This window comes from Furipterus horrens, unplaced genomic scaffold (genome assembly GCF_987537825.1).
Source record: "Furipterus horrens unplaced genomic scaffold, mFurHor1.1.pri manual_scaffold_3, whole genome shotgun sequence".
In the NCBI taxonomy this organism is placed as follows: domain Eukaryota; kingdom Metazoa; phylum Chordata; class Mammalia; order Chiroptera; family Furipteridae; genus Furipterus; species Furipterus horrens.
In genome coordinates this window covers 36,524,293-36,544,655 of record NW_028327173.1, presented here as the reverse complement: position 1 = coordinate 36,544,655, position 20,363 = coordinate 36,524,293, and the positions used below count along the sequence as shown (strand labels likewise).

Sequence of the window (20,363 nt, the reverse complement as noted above, 5' to 3'; positions counted from 1 at the left end):
TCCTATACCCACCAATGTCAGAGGGGTATGTGTCTCTCCATTTTACTTTTTATCCAATCTCAGAGACTTCATCACTTTGTTTTCTCCCAAATCTACCACTAATAGATTTCATGTCTTCTCCTTTGATTCTGATTTATAACGGAGGCAGTAAAGCTGCCATTCTCTGGAGCATATTCTCAATCCACTGAGGTTTTGCTTCCTAGCAGTTGTTGTCTATTTGGCTCAAATAAATTCATAAAAATTCTCTACAGGTTTGGACATTTCTTACATTGGCAGTGGGTACAGGATAGTTAACAATTAACATTTACAGCACATAGAGATGGTATTTGGACAAGAAAAAAGCAATGAGAGGTTCAGGCTTTTGTCTCATGCACTGGTGGACATTTGTGACCTGGGGGGTATGGAAAAAGGGATTATTCTGACATTCCAAAGGTATGTTATCATAGATTTAAAAAGAAGACGACAGGCTGGCTCTGTTAAGATAAAGATTGACCTTCGTCAAGGAAGATACCAGCCTAGGACATGACTACCCACCATGACTTGCTTTTAGTTAGGAATTTTTATGTTCAGACCATCCAATGTGGTTACTTTCTGTCTTTTGAGTTTGGAAAACCTACCATGGAGGCCTCCCTGAGCTTATCAGTTTTAGTATGTGGCCCCATTTTTCATCCACACCACCAATATAAAAGAAGTTTCTCCAAGAAGGCACTGCATGATTTTGTGTGACCTCAGCTGGGAACAGGCACAAGGCACCACACAAAAATTTTGCCACCTCAAGAGCTCTTTGAGCATTGATTTTAGGGTTACAAATAAATTTTTGTGAGCAGACAAATTTGCAATTCAGAATCAGCGAATAAAAAGAATCAAATAATAGCATATATTTAGGTGCTAAAGCCTTCGTTTCTGTTACTTCCTTTAATCCTGACAAAACAACACATGAGAATGAATTTCAGAGAGATTAAAAAGGTCAGAGCTAGTGACTGAACTTTGGTTTTTCCTTTGTTTTAGACATACATATGGTGAAATCCGCACCTCCTGCCCTTTTTGGTGTACTGTCCCATGAGTTGCAGCACAGGCATTGACTCTTCTAACCATCCACCAGTAACAGGATACAGAACAATTCCAACAGTCCAAAAATGTTCCTCTGGCTACCCTTCTATGAAACCGGTTTCTGGCTAATTCCTGCTCTCAGTCTCAGACCTTGCTCCAGGCCACACTCCTTACGGCAGAGAACCTAAGCCCGAATAGCTGGTACCAGGTTGAAAAGCATTTTATCCAATGGCTGAGGTGGACTGGGTCTCCAACAGGTTGTGAACTCCCACCCCGAGCCCAAATGAGTTCAGTTCAAGCTGAACATTGCTTTTTTGCAAGAGCATATTACCCATTTAAAACTGTTGTCGGTACTTTAATTGGCTTCTGCCTTTATCTTTTTCCGTAGTCACTATTACAGCTTAAAACACTGGCCCCTAACAGAGGTTGACAACCTTGCCCCAATTCACACAGTGGAGCTGGGCTTCCCTCAGCACCGCGTCTCCCGGTTTCCAAGAGGCGAGGAGAGCGGTGAGGGCCTATCCGCCCGTAGGTGGAGCAATTTGCGAAGGCCTCGTGGCCGAGCAGCGAGCTTTCAGTGGGAGAGGAGGTAGTGGAGAAGCCGAGCGGCACCCTTCCATCCTGCGCCCAAATGCTGCGCGTCCTGACCAGCGCCCTGAGCCTAACGCGGTCCTGGAGGCCCCTTCGGGCCCGCGGCTGCGCCTCGGATGGAACGGCCCGGGACCCGGAGATCCAAGTGCGCGCCCTGTCGGGTCCGGACCAAGGTGAGGGCGCTGTCTCTGGGAGCACCCTGGAAGCGGCTGGGGCGAGCCGGGGGCCGCCTGGCGCTGCTGCCCGAGCCGGACGATGGCCAGCGCGTCCGCTACGCACGGAAAGGCTGAGACCAGTAGTAGGAAGGAGGGTCGCTCACGGCTTTTCAGGATTTGGTCCCAAATCCCCTGCATCCCAGTCTAGGCTCCCCGAGAGTGGGTGACCACCTTACTGGTCGCCGCGACCCTAACTGGAGTGGAACTATGTCAATATCGGTCCTCAGTCCCGGGTTCGGTGGCCTGGGCTGGGAGGAAGGGAAGGGGAGTAGCTCAGGGGTAGGACTAGGCACCAGCACCCACAGCCCTGGAGCTTTCAAGGACGACCTTGCCCTCCGGGGCCAAGAATCCCGGCAAAGTTCCCAGGGGGCTGAGGCAGCGGAGCCAATCGGCTGCCCCTGCAGGGCCGCGACGAAGGGAGGAGGTTGAGGGTAGAGGAGGGCGCGTCTCATCCCGGTGGATTGGCCTGGCGGCTGCCGGCTCAATTTTGCGTCCAACTGACCCAAAGGGGAATGTTCTCTGGTCTCTGGCAGAAAACACCTTCGATTGCGCGTTGTACTTTTTTTGTTTGTTTGTTTTGTTGTTATTGTTACCCACACGCCTCAGTCCGCTGCGACTTATCATCAGGTCAAGGCCCTTCTCTTTCACCCTAGTCCTGTATTTCATTTTTGTGTCAGGATTCAGATTTAGTGCCCTGGCCGGGTGCTCAGCTGGTTAGAGCGTCCTCTCTACATGCCAAGTTTGCAGCTTCCATCTCTGGCCACCGCACATGCAAGGTTCAACCAATGAATACATTGATCTCTATCTCTCTCTCTCTCCCTCTCTCCCCCTCCACTCTCTCACTGTTAAATCAATCAATAATTTTTTGAGAATTTTAATTCACACAGATGGCATTGGGCTCTACATCTCTTATTTCCTCCCTCCACCTCATTCTAACTTTTGAAGAGCTGCTTTGCCATATGAATCTAATTCCTTGCTCCCTGCTGTGGCATACTGTTCCCTTGTGTGTATCGCCCACTTTTTACCCCCTGGCTGGTTTGGCTCAGTGGATTGAGCGTCGGCCTGCGAGCTAAGTGTCGCTGGTTCGATCTTCCAGTCAGGGCACATCAGAGAAGGAAAACTCTGACTCCAAAAAACCTCCGCTGCCTTGCGGCATACCTCTTCAGGGGAAAGGCTAAGGGAGTAAACCCCGACAGAAAATCCGGAGCCGGAGTCCCTAAGGCGGTTTGACGTTGTAGTCAACACTGGCAACTCCTGCGGCGCACCTGAAGCCAAGCTGTATTGACTCCGTCTTTCCCTTGGACCCTTCAGCTGTGAAGAGAGGGGGGGTCTGCTGCATGGGCAACAGCAGACCCTCCATATCACCCTGCCCAGGCTCTGTAGCTTCAGCTTCACTGGAGAGGACACTCCAGCGTCATGGCAAGATGTCGATTCAACACGGGAGGAGACAGATACCGTGTCACTCCCGAGTCGAACTGCACAGCCATTCTTGGCGGTGCAGATAGACTCTTAAGAAGCTACACCATCGTCTCTCGAGACGGACGGCTGCCCACGATCGCCCACTTTTCAAGGGCCTGTAGGGGCTGCCAATGTTCTACTACATCACTTGGTGAAAACTCTCTGGCCATGTGGGATTGCTGGGTCTTACTCCCATGCTTAGTTCACTGCCAAACTGGGAACAGTGCTTACCTTGTGATGGTTATGATTATTCTCTCCATTTTACAGATTAGGAAATAGAGGCATAAGCAATTTAAACCAGGTCTGATTTCAAAACCTGTGCTGTCAACTATTAAGTCATTACTGCCTCTTCTGTACAAAACACAGACTTGTACATTAGTAAAAAACATTATCTGGGGTCACAGACCTTAGGAATAGAACATTATTATCCAGAAATAACAAGGATCAGCAGATTAAGCCTCTTGCCCCTGCCAGAGGACATTTAGAAGGTCATTGAAGGACAGAGATAAGGAACCCAAGGAGAAGCAGTGGAGGAGACATTAGGAGACTCCCACACAGGAGAAACACCACCTCCCTACCCCCTAAATGATTTGGTGTCATTTGATGTTAGAAGCCACAGGCTCTGCCTTCCTCTTGGGCCAATGGCATCAGAGTAATGTCACATTTTACCTGTTGTCCTTGAAAATGGGATTGGTTTGTTAACCACTCTTCACTCTTCTTGATGGCTCTACTCCAACTCATCCCTTAGCAGGGTGTTCATGGTTCTCCACCCCACTTGACCCTTCCATCTTTTCTCTTCTACCACATGGGTTCCTTTTAAGCTATTCCACCTGTGTATTTTATTCTAGCTATGCCGCTGACTCAGGCCCTCTCCTTTCCTCTCTGCCTATGTAAATCCTTCTGAAATTATCACCTCTTAACATCCCTTTACTTACCATGTGGCTGCACTTGTCTCCCTCATAGGTTGGTAGCTCTTTGAGAGTAAGGATTGCTAGCCGGGTCCAGCTATTAACTTAGGCAAATTCTCTTCTTTTCTGGGCTTCAGTTTCCTCCAGAGGTTTTGGTTGAGTCCTACTCATATCACAAGCCTATGATCCAAGCCATGCAGGCAGAAGTGACCCTAGGTCAGCTGCTAGGGAAACCATCAGCCAGTGGCATGGTGGGTTTGGTAAGAGCAAGGAGGATGCAATGCAGACCCATCTCCACTGCTGGTGCCCAGAAACAGCAATGTTCCCAGAATTGGGGCTCAACTAAGAAGGTAGGGACCATGGCAGAGTACTCTATTTCTTCAGGGCCTGACATGTGGTATGCAAACTGAATGTTGTCACATGAATGAATGAAAGCCAAAGGCATCCTGCCTGGGTCCTCAGGGCTCCCAGCTTGGAGTTCATGCCTTGTATTGGGCCCTAGACTTTCCCCAGCATCTGTGTCTTTTTCCTGCTCACTGTACCCACAAATTCTAGCTAAGCATTCATGTGTGTTATTTCTTTCAATCCTCATAACAACCTTTTTATTATTTCTATTTACAGATCAGGAAATTGAAGGCCAGGCAGGTAAAGTAACTTGCCCAAGGCCATGGAGCTGTTGTATGACTGAACTATGGCTTAAGGGAAGCACAGTAAGATTTGGCAGCTAGTGTTTTGAGAGAGGAATATAAAGATGGAAAGAGGAATTAAAGATGAAAGATGGGAGAGAGTTGGCCAGGGAGAAAAGACAGACCACGAAAACAAAAAGGAAAGAGAAAGTTTCTGTCAATCCCAGGACCTCGTGATTGTTTAGTTTTCTGTTACCACAGAATAAATTTCCACAAACTTTGTTGCTTATAAGAACACACACTTATTATCTCATCACTTCTGTAGATCAGAAGTCCCGGCACACCTTAGCGGGCTTCTCTGCCATGGGGTCTTACCAGGCAGCTGTCCAGGAATTGGCCAGGGCTATGGTCTCATCACAGGCTTGACTGGGGAGAGATCTGTTTCCAAGCTTTTCACCTTGTTGACAGAATTCACCTCAATGTTGATAGGACTGAAGTCCTGTGTTCTTGTTGACTATTGGCCAGGGGGCTAATTTCAGCTCTTAGAGGCTGCCCACAGTTCCTTGCCACATGACCCTCTCCATAGGCCCACTAGTTTCTCCAGTGTGCACTAGCAAAACAGTCTGATATACATCATAACCTAACCATGAAAGTAACATCTCATCACCTTTGCCATAGAATTGAATCTAATCTTGAAAGTGACGTTTGGTAACCTTAGTTGTATTCTGTTGGTTAGAAGCAAAGCTTAGGTCCTGCCCACACTCGAGGGAAGGGGATGTGAACGGGGGGCCACTCTAGGGGCTGTCTGCCACAAATGACCTTGTACCTAGACTGTTTTCCTCAACTCCTCTGATATGGTTTATCTGTATCCACCACAGTTTCTCTTCCCCAAAGTTGCAACCCTTTCTCTTCTGAAGCACCACAGCTGGAGAGGACCGTGGGGACATCTGAGTCCCTCTGTGAGACCTCCAGACCTGCTGGGCTCAGTGACAATTTCTGAGGAGGTTAAGGAAGTCCACCTAGCCTGGCATTACAGTTCTCTGTCCTGGCCCACAGTTTCCACAGTTTTCTAGTTTCAGGCTGGAAACACTGTCCCTTGAGAGTCCTGACCTTTCTTTGGCCCTTCTCTATGTCTCAAATCAACTCACACCGAGAATGCTATCTTAATAAATACTGTTTATTCTACAGAGAAGATTGAGGGCCCTGGGACAAAAAAATAAGGGGTCTTTGAATGCCAAAGGATGGGTAAACACTCCTCTAGTCCATCCTGGACATTTCAGGGGAGGGAAAACGGGCCCTGCCCAAAGCTAGTGTCTCTTCCCCACAGCTGGCCCAGATTGAGGGGATGAGTTGAGGTCAGAGAGGAGTGTGAGGGCCACACTGTGATGGGGGAGGGCGTCCTGTGGGTGGTGTTAAAGGTTGGACTTTATTTTGATGAAAAGGGGAGGGAAGGGACATGGTTGGGTTTGGGTGAGAAAGATGACTGTGACCCAAATGAAGGAATGAATAGGGAGGGAGAGCAAGACTGACGGAGGGACGGAGGACAAGAGGGCCAGTTGGGTGATCCACATAATAGAGGAAAGAGCCCATACCAGGTTAGTGGCTGCGATGAGGGCTATAAGCTGAAGGATCTAAAATCTATTCAATAGATGGAATTGGCAAGCCTTGGAGACTGAGTAAATTTCAGGGATTGGGGAGGAAGGCAACACGACGGACTTCTGGGCTGATAGTGCAGTCATTCACTCACCAAGGGAACAAGAGAGAGACGGACAATTCTGGGAGATGTAGAGATGTCAAGCGGGCAGTTGGGTATTCAGTCTGGGAGCTCAGAGGAGAGCTCTGGGCTGGCCAGGTGTGCAGGGCAGTCCTGGGGATTCAGGAGGCAAGTACACAGGAAGTGCAGAAGGAGGGGCAGATGAGCAAGCCCAAATCTTCCGAACTCTCCTACCTCACCTTATACTGCTCTCCCTTTGCTCTGAACTCCTCCTGTTGCGAAAGACCCTGAAAGGTGGCAGAATGTTACCTCCAAATATGCCTCTTTGGCATAAGGGTTACTTTGAGCCAAGGGCACCTGAAAAAAAAAAAACAGCAGGTATTCCGATTTCCCCTTTTCTTCCTGAAGACAGGAGATAAATACTCCCCTGTGAAAGCTACCCTCCCTGGACCAAGAGAAAAGAAACATTCTTCAACAGAGAGTCAAAGCCCAGAGAATTCTATACAAAAACACCTTATTTTTAAAAAAATTCTTATTTTCCTTTAGCCTCCCCATATAGTTTTATTGCATTTCCACAATTGCCTCTCTTTATTCAGGCTACTAGAAAAGCATATAGTTTTCCACCATTTCTGGGGGTGGGGTGGGGTCTTCATTTCCTTATAAGGGTTCCCATGTCATGGAAAATGTGTATAAATTTGTATGCTTTTCTTCTAATATGTTTTACATCCGTTTTAATTCTCAGGCCCAGGCAAAAACCCCTCAGAGGCTCAGCTCTACAGATTTTGTAGCACCTCCCTACAGGGCCCTGTTCCGCCACACTCCGGGCCTCAGCTGTGCAGCTCCCCCTGACCCCCATCAACACACACACACACACACACACACTCCCCTGCCTGGCTCCTCATCATCCCTCCGTTCTCAGCTTAAAGGTCACTTCCTCCTCCAGGAGGTCGTCACTGATCTTCTACACTAGGGTTCCCCTTGGCTCACTCTATACTTCCTACCTCCTTGTCCTTGTTGTTCCGTGTTCTCATCACAAACAGTAATTATTTCTTGAATGTCTGTCTTCTCTGATAGACTGCAGGTTCTGAGAGGACAGGGACTGGATCTGCCTGGTCTCTGGAACCACAGTGTCTACTACAGAGGCCAATGTGTCTAAATACATTATTTAATTGTACAAATGATTAAATAAAGAGATCCTAGATTGAGCTTTCAGGAACTCTGACATTAAAAAATTGCATAGTCCATTTTTCCACCATATCTCATTCCTAAAATGAAAATTTTTACTTGTTCTCACCTTGCTCAAATGTTTCCATCTGTGAGCTGCCATCTATAACTCTATAAGTACATTATGTACTTACCTTACTGAAGACCTCATATTTTAATTTGTTATAAGTAGTTTGTGGGCAGGGACTGTTACATAACTTATAACTCCCACAATTTCTTATATATTATAATTGTTCAATAGATATGTAGGGTTGCTTTTTTCATCGCCAACACTTAGTTTCTATTTTCTGATTTTTTAGTTTTAGCCATTGTACTGGATGTGTAGTCATATCTCATTATACTTTTTTAACTCTAATTTATTTGATACTAATAAAATTAAACATCTTTTCATGAGCTTATTAGCCATTTGTATATCTTCTTTTGTGGAGTTACCTTTTGTAAGAGTTGGGCTTTTTAAAAGTTGAGGTATAATTGACATATAACATGGTATTAGTTTCAGGTGTACAACAAAATGACTCGATATTTGTTATATTGTGAAACAATCACCACAATAAGTCTAGTTAAGATCTACCACCACACAGTTAACACATTTTTTTTCCTTTTTCTGATAACTTTTAAGATCTACTTTCTTAGCAACTTTCAAATATACAATACTATTAACCACAGTCACCATTACATTCCCAGGACTTATTTATTATAGATATATATTTAGCAAATGAGTTAAGAATTTTTTGAATTGGGTAGAAGAAAACCTAGAAAAGAAGTACAAAGTAGCATCTGAGAAGAAAGAGGAGGCCAGGAGAATGTGGGGCCGCAAGGCAGATACATGTTACTGTATATTAGTCAAAACCCTCAAACGTACAACACTAAGTGTGAGCCCTAATGTAAACTATGTATGTTGGATGATAACACATCAGTGTAGGTTTGTCTCCTGTAACCAATGTACCACTCTGGTGCGGGATGTTGATAGTGGGGGACACTATGCATGTGGCGGGGGGCAGGGGATATATGGGAACTCTGTACTTTGCTCAGTTTTGCTGTGAACTTTAAACTGCTGTAAAAAAGAAAAAAACAAACAAAAAATCTAAGTTGGTTTGTTTTTTTTTTTTAAGCCAAGGCAGAGAATGTTCAAGGAGGAGCACATGTATATGGACAACAGTTGACTGTGCTGAGGCTGGGGCCAGGATTGAAACTTGTCCCTTAGTTAATGATGTGGCCACTTTGGTGAGAACTGTTTCTGCTGAGTGATAGGAGTGGGAGCCAGATTGGAGAAGGCTTAGGTGAATGGAAGGCGAGAAAGCTATTAAATAAGTACTGAAAATTCCTTCAAGAATCTTAGCTGTTGCTGGTGAAATATTATCACACAGGTAGGGCAAATGTTAGTCTCTTGCTAAGGGGGACAGAACACGGGTGTTGTTAGGCCTCTGGGTGCAGTTGATAAGCTCCTGTGACAGGAACCTGCTCACTTGCCACGTGAGTATGCAATCTGCACATTCCAGACTTCAGGAAACCCTACATGCCAAGTGCCCCAGGTTCCTTAATAAATAGCTTTTGAGGCAAAGGCAGCCTAGAGGCAAAAATTGAGTATTTTAACAAGCTTTTAAAAGACATGTCAAATTTCTTAAAGTTAGCAAGTCTAAACTGTAATGTTTAGTGATGTGCATTTGGGTGATGAAATTGTAAAGAAATGCATGGAAGTGATGACTAAAAGTCAAGAGGGTTGTAACTTTTGAAGCAGAGGAGGGAGCTATGACTGAGTCAGAGCACATGAAGGGGTTTCTGCATGGTGGTTACAAAGGTGTTGGCTTGTAACTCATTAAACTCTAAAGGAAGAAGTCTGACTGTGAAGCGAAGAATAACATGGAGGGAGCAGTGACACTGAAGAGAAAGTGTGTGTGTGTGTGTGTGTGTGTGTGTGTGTGTGTGCGTGTGTGTGTGTGTGTGTGTAACAATGGCAGGAGCAGGCAGGAACCCCTGCAGTCATCATTCTTGTCCCTCTCCCTATGTTCTCCACAGTTCACAAGCCCCTCCCTTCTTCGCTGAGCCAGAAAGGGCGAGGGTTAGTCTCTCTAGTCTATTGTCAGGAAAACTGAGGCCTGGGAATGTGTGAATTTCCAAGTCACATTGCCGCTCAAGGACAGAGGCTGCCCAGGCCCCAGCCCAGGAGAGAGCAGGCCAGCTGACTCACTCAAGGTTGCTGGGTCCCCTGCAGGAATCACCGAGGTTATAATGAATAGACCACATGCCCGAAATGCCCTGGGAAACGTCTTCGTCAGCGAGGTGAGAAAGTGTGGACACCAGGGTGGGTTGGGGCTGGGTTGGCAGGTATCTGACAGGGTCCTCTCTGCAGCTGCTGGAAGCTCTGGCCCAGCTGCGGGAAGACCAGCAAGTGCGTGTCCTGCTCTTCAGAAGTGGAGTGAAGGGTGTGTTCTGTGCAGGTGGGTTTCCTCTCCTCCCTCCACCTCAGGGCTCAGCTGGGCTCCCACCAACCTGCAGGGGTTGGTGGGGAGGGGGGACTCATTACTCCCATTTTACAGATGTGAACTCAAGACTCAGAGGTAAAATTCCTTGCCTAAGTTACATAGCTAGTAAGAGGTAGAATAGAATTCTATTTGAACTTGGCTGGTCTGATCCCCAAATTCTTATTCTTTTGGCTACACCATGCTGTGTCCTGGCCCTTTACTGAGGAAATGAGGAAAATGAATCAAAGACAGTTATGTGGGGTCAGTGGCCCAGATGGAACTCTGTGCTCCTTTGCCTGGTCTGGTCACCAAAGCTTTCCACTCTCCCCACACCGTTTCATCCTCAGAACAGGGCAAACACCATGAACTTCTGTTTCAAAGAAATACTACATCCCAGGCACACAAGAAGCAAATCAAAAAGCTCAGCTAAGAACCTATGCTGGAATGGTTGGGGAAGGGTAATGGGGGTCACTGGGGAAGTAGGGAAGTTGTGGAGGGATAGGATGGGAGGAATATGATTTTTCAGGAGTTTTCCAGGGGGTGTGGCTCAGTCCCTAGATCTGAGCTGTTGGAATCTTGGTGCCCTAGAGTCTGCCCTGGCAGAACAAGTATGCAGACCAGTGTGCCTGACCCAGCTGCCCTGGCTGGGGTCCTCATCCTACCATGGCCTCTTCCTTCATCTCCATCTGTCTGACCTCCTCTATCAAGGTCAATTCATGCCCGTCAGCGCCCCTTCTCACTGTTTCGGATTAGCAGGCTGCCAGAGGTCTGAGTCTGCCCCTGGCTAGTCCTTGCCCCTCCCTGGGAACTCAGCTTCCCCATTTGTCACTGAGGGGCTGGAACTAATCAAAGGTTTCCAAGGGCTTTCCCACACCTGACTTGGTGTAGTCCAGGACTTGAAAAGACTGTATTCTCCCTCTACTCTCGCCTCAGCCTCCTACCACCTGGCCTTTGATGACCTCACCAGTCACTACTCTCACCAATGTCCCTGCCTGCCTCTGGTCTACTTTCTATTTCTATGAATTTGCCCATTCTAGGTACCTCATACCAGCAGAGTGACACACTTGTCCTTTCGTGACTGGTTTATTAGCATAATGTCTTCAAGGTTCATCCATGTTGGAGCATGAATTAGAACGTCATTCCTTTTTATGACTCGATAATATTCCATTGTACATATACACACTTTGTTAATTCATCCATTCATGGACACTTTATTGTTTACACCTTTTGGCTATTGTGAATAATGCTGCTATGAACATTGGTGTACAAGTATCTGTTTGAATCCTTACTTTCCATTCCTTTGGGTATACCCTGAGGAGTAGATCATAGTAACTTTACGTTTAACTTTTTTGAGAAACCTCAAAATGCTGTCCACAGCAGCTGCATCATTTTATAATCCCACCAAGGGTTCTCCACATCCAACTTACTTTCTGTTATTGTTTATAGTAGCCATCCTAATGGGTGTGGAATGTTAACTCCTTGTCATTTGCATTTTGCATTTCCCTAATGACTGATGATGTGAGCATCTTTTCATGTGCTTACTGGCCATGTGTGTATCTTCTTTGGAAAAGTCTATTCAAGTCTTTGTCCTTTGTGGGTTTTTTTCCTGTTGAGTTGTAGGAGGTCTTTATTTATCCTAGTTATTAATTTCTTATCCAATATGTGATTTGCCAATATTTTCTTCCATTCTGTAGGCTGTCCTTTCACTGCTTGATAGTGTCCTTTGACACACAAAATCCATTTTGATGAAGGCCAGTTTTTCTTTCTGTTGTGGCAGTTCTCCTTTTTGACTCCCTCCCCACTTTCCTCCCTGGCTTCCTTGTCCAGTGCTTCCAGGTGTTTCTCCTTCCTCTCTGGCTGCTTCTCAAGACTCCTTTGCTGGATCCTTTAACAGCCTAGGACTCAGTAACCATTATTTCCCAAGGACTGTCACCGACCCCTCACCTGCAGGTGCAGACCTGAAGGAGCGGGAGCAGATGAATGAGGCAGAGGTGGGAGCCTGTGTCCAGCGGCTCCGAGGCCTGATGAATGAGATTGGTGAGGGTCTTGGCATGGCGTGGAGGAGGGCACCAAGGGGCCCTGCTTATCGCAGCCCCACTCACCCACCATCCTCTACTATAAAGAGAGGACAGTGTCTGGTGAGCTCTGTGGAGAGACAAGTGACTCCCAGGGAGGATGGCACAAAGAACTGTACAAGGATGAGGATCACAAGGGGGTTTAGAGGGCATTTCCTTCACAGGGGGCTCTGGCTCCTCAGCCTTTGTGCCCTGCTGGTTTTGTCCCCTACCTCCCATGAAATGACCTCAGGGTTCAAGCCTGGCTATTCCAGAGGAGCCAAGTTTCATCAAGCATGCTTTCAGGCTTTGACAGTTGTTCCTTTTGCCTGGAATATCCCTTCTTGGCCACCTGAACTTTTTACTTACCCTTTGAGGCCACCAGTGCCTCCTCCAGGAAGCCTCCCCTTGTCCATCCTCAAAGCTTCCTTTAACAGAGCACTGATCACCCTGGGTCTGTCGTCCCCACGTCTGATTCAATTCTGTGTTCCCAGCACCCGGCACAGGGATTGGGACACAGAACGAGAAGGGAGAGCAGAATGGCCAGTCCCGGAGCAGCCAGCAGGAGAGGGGGCATGAGCAGGGATTTCCCAGCCCATCTCCTAACTCTGGTCCTAAGCTATTCCCATAAATTTCCCTGTTGGAAAAACCAATTTCTAAAATAACCTGGTTGCGGTACCAGATGAGGTCCCCAAATCTGAGACCAATGAGGCCCTCTGTCCCAACCAGCTAGCCCCTCTCCAATCTTGAGTCCCTGTCCTGGTCCTGCCAAAGCCTCGTGGGCTGAGCCCGTCTTTGTCTCCACAGCAGCCTTCCCTGCACCCACCATTGCAGCTATGGATGGGACTGCCTTGGGTGGAGGCCTGGAACTTGCCCTGGCCTGTGACCTCCGCGTGGCAGGTACTGGGCAGGGGGAGAGGTGGGATAGGGAGGGAAGGAAAGGGTCAGTGAAACAGGGTAAGTCTGGAGGTTCTGCAAAGTCAGCCCCTACTCTTGGCTTTCCAACCAACAGCAGATTTAAAAGCCAAGGACACAGAGGGAATTAAGGGGCAGGCTGGTTCCCCTCCTGGCCAAGCCCCTGACTACTGTGGTACCGGTCACCTCTCAGTAGAAGTTTCCCTCATCTCCAGAGCGCTCCTACCAACGTCAGCACAATTGCTGACAGACCAGGACAGAGCACAGAGAGGGAGGCCAAGGACGAGTTACTTAACCTTCCAGTTCTGTCCAAGCCAGCTTTACTTATCATGTTTTGAACAAAGGTGAGCCACGGAGGCAGTAAGTCACCAGCCCAGCTAAACACAAACATGCCTGGGCAGGAACATTGCCTTCTGGCTCACTGTTTGGAGCAACTGAACTTTGAAGAGTGGAGGGAGGGGAGAAGAAGGTACCTGATTACATTTTAACCTTACTGACTTGGTGCCTAGGAGGGCCCTCTTGGAGGCAGTTAGAAAAAGCCTGAGTGCCACCATGGTGCTACCTCTTCCCTCAACGCTTACTCCTGCCACCCCAGGACATTTAAAAATGTGTAACTCCAGCCAGAGGTAGCTTATCTACACAATGCATGTCAAAGAGAAGGCATCAAAATACCTGGCCAGGTCATAGCCCCAACTCTGCTTCTCACCTTGTCCATGTTGAAGACAAACTAACTTGTAGGGTTTAAGCAATAAGAGAGTGAGTGTAAAAGCCCTCAGAGGCAGGAGTGGTGGCCATTCCTACATTGCATGGTTCAGATGGCCAGAGGGAACTTAGGAGAGAAGCCTGTTGGATGGAACACTCCAGGAGGGCTTCTCAGAGGAAGCAGAGCTCCGAAGAAGGATGTGGACTGAACACAGGGAAATTTCAGGCTGGTGAAAAGCTGAGAGGAATAACTGGTGAGAACCAGAGCTTAGTTGCATGAGACAGAGAATGCATTAACCCACAAATAGGTACTGGGCACCTTCCAGGAACTCCCTCCTTGTTTCGGGCACCATTACCTCATTTGATCCTCAGGAGCTCTTTGAAGCAGGCAGAAAAGGGGCAATCATCTTTTTTTCCACCTATGAGGCTCAGAAAGGGTAAGAGACCTGCCTGGTAATGCACATCCCTGACCCCCTACTCCAGTGGGGATGGTAGGACAAGGGCCTGGGCCTCCTGACTTCCAGGCCAGGGATCTTCCAAAGGCTGTGGCCAGGACATGACGGAAGTAGTTGCCTGAAGCAGTAAGCAGAGCACAGAGGTGGGTGTCACTTCTCCCCAAGATTGGCACTTGAGGACAGTGGTGGGGGCCTCACTCTGTCCATGCAGCTTCCTCGGCAGTCATGGGGCTGATCGAGACCACCCGAGGGCTCCTCCCAGGAGCAGGTAACATCACCCACAGCACCCGTCCTCCTCTACCTGCACAATTCCTCTATCCAAAGTACCTCCCTGCTTTCCTCCTTTGCGGTGTTTTCTGGACTCTGCCCTTCTATCCTAACCCAGATTCTGCTTCCGAGAAGTCTTGGCTGACTCCCAGCCTGGGCCTTCTCTGGGCTCCCACTTCCCGTGCTGACTTACCACCCCCATTCCGTCCTGGCAGGAGGGACTCAGAGGCTGCCTCGATGCCTGGGAGTGGCCCTGGCGAAGGAGCTCATCTTCACAGGCCGACGACTAAGTGGGGTGCAGGCCCAGGCCCTGGGGCTGGTGAATCATGCTGTGGCCCAGAACGAGGAGGGCAATGCCGCCTACCACCGGGCTCAAGAACTGGCCCATGAGATCCTGCCCCAGGTGTGGTGGCCGCCGAGCACAAGAGGGAGGGCCTGTGCCATGGGAGACACAGATGTGGGGGGGCCAGGGCGTCCCATGGGGCCATGCAAGATCTACTTACCCACTTATAAAATCCACCCTCTTTGCAGTTTTGCATCCATTTAGCTATCCAGCAAACAAAACTGAAATCTGAGAGACTGGAATCAACTCTTCTTAACAGCACCATCCAAGAGAACTTTCTGAGATGACGGACATGCTCTAGCCACGTGCCGTTATTTAAATTTACTTTAAAAATTTACTTTCTGACACTTCCCACATTTCAAATGCTAATAGCCATACATGGCTAGTGGCCACTATAGTGGACAGTACCATGGTCCCCAAAACTGAAAAAGCTAAAGAACCATAAGCCCATCTTTCTGACCATAATGCACCATGGAGAAATTCTTGAAGCATATCATGTAGGACATGTGTTAAGGCTAACTAATTTTTTAAGTCCTCAAATAGCCTGAGCATAATCTCAGAAAAGGTTTACAGAACCAGGGAGTGGGTGAAGGCCCTGCCTAGGTGTAATACTTCCAGCTGCCAGGCCCAAAGCCTTCAGCAGGACATGTGGCTCTGACTGATGGGCTCCAAGGACTTGAGAGCCTCTACTAGCTTTTCATAACTCTTAACTTGGTAGGTCCCAAGTTTCCGTTAAGATATGAAAGCTGCTGAAATGGAGCTAGGTTTTATTAATTTATTGTAAATATTGACTTAGCCCACATGAAGCATCTTCCACCCATCAGATATGATCTAATTATCAGGACTCAGCTAAGATGATTATCCTCGTTGTCTTTGTGATATAACAGACCCAGAAAGGTTAGGTGACTTGCTCCTCAAGGTCGCAAAAAAATGACTGTGATGCCAGAGACAGTACTGGTATTTTAGCATTTATTTTGCATAACACAAAAACTGCATACCATATACCATACAGTGTTTTATTCTAAAGAGTACAGAACATGCACAAAATTTCTAAAACTCTGAAACTAATGCATTTCAAATTTACAAACATATTACAAAAAGTGTATAAAAATGCTATCCATACAGCATTTTAATGCTAACAGATAAAACTATTTGAATTATTAATCATGAAAGTATTTTACTTTGGAAAAAACTTATTTCTCTATCTCTTATTTACATAATTGTACCTTTCTTTTTTAACTTTGAGGTCTTCCTTGAGGGCAGGGATTATAACTTTTAAAAATTGATAGTGAGTTCGGTTTAAAAGAAAGCATGTTTTGTCTTCATTTCTTTTTTTTAAGTTTCATCACATATAAATGGAGAGTTTGATGGTGTTACCAGAACTGGTTTATTTTATTTCATTTTTTGAAGACTTTATTTATTTTTAGAGAAGGGGGAGGGAGAGAAAGAGAGAGAGAAACATCAATGTGTGGTTGCCTCTTGTGCATCCCCAGCTGGGAACATGGCCCACAATCCAGGCATGTGCCCTGACTAGGAATCGAACCAGCAACCCTTTAATTTGCAGATTGGTGCTCAATCCACTGAGCCACACCAGCCAGGGCACCAGAACTGTTTTAATCCTGTCAGATTTCTATTACATTTGGTCATAAAGTATGTGAACTAATACAAAACTGAGTGACTCAAGGCAGTGGTTGATTGCACTCTCACTGAGGGGGCCTATCTACCAAGACTTGTAGACTATAGGTTATGTCTTTCTGCATAAACTGTATAACTGGGTCTTTGAACTTGATCTCAAGATGATTCTGATTTCAGATTTTTTAATATACTGAAATAATGGTATTTCACTCATGTATGTACTAGTGTTTCAATACTTAAAAGTAGCTTTGCATTCCAAAACACCAGCACACCAAAAACTAGTACTACAATCACTAATCCATGCAGGACCATCTGACAACCTAAAAAACAAATCTTCCCATAATTCCTGGGTGGGATGGTGAGGTAGATGGCTGCCCCCTAGTGGAAAAACCACCAAGATTGAGGAGTCAAAAGGTTCCAGAGATTAGGGCCCAAAGAGGATTTTTAATAATGCAAGGCCTGCAATTTAACACTTATTTTCCTCCTAGAGTAATTACATTATGCTTTAAAATATGGGTTTGGCTGTTTTCTACTTGAACACAGAGTGGCCAGTATGTGTGACTCACTGTTTGCATTTCCAAATAACGTGAAATTATTAGATTTCTAATAATTCTCATATGTATGTCTACATACTCAGAAACATAGATGTGTATTCTAACACAAATACAGGTGTGGGGAAAAGTAGGCTTACAGTTGTGAGTACACAAAACTTTATTCTTGTATTATTTATATTATTATTTTGTATCCTTATGATCTACCTTTCAGGTAATGATGGCTGGTAATTTAACCTACTTCTGCCCCTATCAGCACTGATCCCCTCCTCAACCAAGCTTTTCCTTTTCCCTAGGCCCCCATTGCTGTGCGGCTGGGCAAAGTAGCCATTGACCGAGGAATGGAGGTGAGGGGCTCTGGCCAGGACTGGGATCCACTGAAGTCAGTGGGCAGCCTGGGAGGCAGGGCTCTCATGCTCACACACTCTGACAGCACAGCTGGAAAGAACTCAGGAAATGGACTCACAATGGACTTCAAGTCTGACCTCTGTGCCTTAGTTCACTCATCTACGAAATATAAAGTTTGGCCAGGGGATATTCCAGATTACATTTTATCCTCGCCTTTTTCCCTTGGAGAGAGAAGGAAACTGAGGATCAGAAAGAGTAAATGATTTGTCCAGGGTCCCAGAGCAAGTAATAAAAACCAAGTCTATGTGGCTCCCAGTCCATGTTCTTGGGTTTGTGCTGGTGGTCAGTAATGTGGCCTCAAGGACAGGGTTCAGGGTGGAGTCTTGGGTGCAGCTAATCCATCCTTACACATCAATTTACTTGATCACACATCACACTGCATCTAGAGCTGCACCAGGATCTGGGACAGAGATAAATCAAATATGGTCACGCCCAGATCACTAAAAGGTTAGGCATGCCAAGCAGATAATCTGGAGAGGTTAGAGCTGCACAGTCCCACTGGGTAGTGATGAGTTAAGAGAATATTTTCTAGAGTTGGGCCTTGGGAAGGATGAGTTACAGAAAAAGGGAAAAGTATGAGCAAAAGCACAGGCACATAAATAAGCAACTTGACTGATTGGGAATAAGGGGCGAGTGAGAACAAAGCATGGTGGTCAGGGGCATGGGCTCTGGTGCTGGGCTGTCTGGGTTCCAAGACCTGCTTTTCCACATTCTACTGTGCCCTTAGACAAATTCCATCACCCGTCCATGCTTCAGATTTCTCAACTGCATAGTAGGGGTAATAACCCTTGCTGTGAAAAGTTTACATACATGCAGTATTTCCCTTAGAACAGTGCTTGTCAAGTGACAGTAACAGTAAGCACTGGGCAGTCAGTAGAGGCTGGGAAGTTGCCAGGGGCCAGGTCATGAGGGCCTGGGCCCTTATTCTTAAGGGCAATGGAAAGCCTGCAGAGTTCACTAATGGGGGTGACAGCAAGTACGGTGAGGCAGCCCAGGGGGAGAAAGTGGCTGTGCAAGCACAGGGCATGCACACCCTCCTCAGCTTTAGGGGCTGTGTGCAACCCACCCCATTATTCTCACAGCCCCCACTTGTCCCACCACTGCTTTGTTAGTTATTGTATTCCCTCTCTAGGTAGGGAATTCCTTATAATCATCCCTGTTCATGATTGGCATACAGGAAGCTCCTCCAATTCTTTGCTGGAGGAATCCATGAGTCAGCAGGGAACAGTACAGGCAGAAGGGCGGGCTGGCTTCCAGTGCAGATGGAGGTGTACGAGGTCAGGCTGATCCAGGTACCACTTCTTTCTTGCAGGTGGACATTGCATCAGGGATGGCCATTGAAGGGATATGCTACGCCCAGGTACATGGTTGCTGCCAATTGGCCCATGCATGCTTGTAAGCAGAGGCTGGGCCAGAGTGGGGGCCCTTGTGTGATACATGACCAATTTAGTAGGTTGCTCCCAACCCAAAGGCTCTTGCTCTATACCACTTGCTCCTCACAACTAGCCTGGGGTGATTCCAAAGGAACCACACTGCTTCTCTCTGGGACTGTTTCCTCAGCCATCTAATGCTGGTAGATCCTGTCCCCCTTAGTGCTCAGAGATCACAGAACAGAGCTACTTGAGAGAGTTGGGATGTCAGGGCCTTGGTTATTACAGCCCTGCAGGCTGTGTGTTTGATGGTGGGGTGACCAACCTGGGGCTGACCTATTTAGCCCTGACTCCTGGGTGAGTCAAAAATACTAACCTCCAGGTCAACAAGTAACCAAAACACTACTAAACAGGGGGTCCTGGGACTTGCAAGGCCTGGTGTGAATGAGCTATACAGCAGCATTCAAAACCAGATTTCTGACTGCGAAGTCCCATCAGACTGCTGCGGGACACTGTCAGTTCCTTGGAGCCATGTAAGCAGCATGCAAATAGAGACTATAATGATAAGAGGTGGCCTGCCTTCTCTAGGAGACCAAGGAGCCACTGAGGCCCGTACCTTTGCATGGTCCAACACCAGAGCCCACAGACAATGGCAAGACTTGGACCCTAGCCTTGTCATGGACTGGACAAACATAAGCAAGTCTTTATTGTCCTCTGGCCCTGCTCCCCAACAAACTAACATTCTGTTGTTTCAGAACATTCCCACCCGGGACCGGCTAGAGGGCATGGCAGCCTTCAGGGAGAAACGACCCCCCAGGTTTGTGGGCGAATGACTCCCACTTAACCTCTAGCATGGGAGATGCACACCTTAAAGGGCAGGACCCACAAGGAAAATTTGCAGCAGGCCTGCCCTCCTTGTTTCATCTCTCCGGGCTTCACTTTCCTCACAAGGACAATGATGGCTATAACATGATTGTTACGGTGCCTGGTACTAAGGTGCTGACCATGCTAACTACTAACTACCTTCATCATTCTTCACCCTGGCTAGATAATCACTGGGGTCGGGTTTGCTTGGAGAATACCTGTCTTTCCTACTCCAGTGATGAACTAAGGATTAAAATGGACTCCTCTGGGCTTCTGTATTGTTGGCTCTCAGGCCTCACCTCTGCCTCTAAGTTATAAGGTGCTCACCAGAGATGGCAAGAGGTTGTAAGAAGCCCCCTGCCCCCCAATCTCTAACTCTGTACAGTAGAGATCATAAAGAAACCCTGGTAGGTGAGTAGGTGCCAGGAATCAGACTGCAGATTCCAGCTCTCTCCCAGTTATTCTCTGTGTGCCTCAGGTTCCTCATCTTCAAAATGAAACTGCTGTGAGGATATTTTAAAAATAAATAAAATGCCTCATGTTCAAATATA

The 20,363-nt window shown here is 47.0% G+C and overlaps 1 protein-coding gene across 6 annotated transcripts; it reads left to right on the top strand.

Annotated features, from left to right (window-relative positions):
* Positions 1-1,572: 1,572 nt before the first annotated feature.
* On the top strand, positions 1,573-20,363 carry ECHDC2 (enoyl-CoA hydratase domain containing 2). 6 transcript variants are annotated; one of them, XM_090269477.1, is made up of 10 exons: positions 1,582-1,814; positions 9,999-10,066; positions 10,137-10,224; positions 12,199-12,285; positions 13,110-13,202; positions 14,586-14,642; positions 14,857-15,044; positions 17,467-17,517; positions 18,891-18,938; positions 19,704-20,363. In XM_090269477.1, the coding sequence occupies exons 1-10, from the start codon at positions 1,682-1,684 to the stop codon at positions 19,779-19,781; spliced, it is 891 nt and encodes a 296-aa protein (XP_090125603.1). In that variant the 5' UTR covers positions 1,582-1,681; the 3' UTR covers positions 19,782-20,363. The 6 variants fall into 6 exon arrangements, with proteins under 6 accessions (XP_090125601.1, XP_090125604.1, XP_090125605.1 ...); XM_090269474.1 differs by lacking the exons at positions 18,891-18,938; positions 19,704-20,363 and having other exon boundaries at positions 1,576-1,814; positions 17,467-17,828; XM_090269475.1 differs by lacking the exons at positions 14,586-14,642; positions 18,891-18,938; positions 19,704-20,363 and having other exon boundaries at positions 1,573-1,814; positions 17,467-17,828.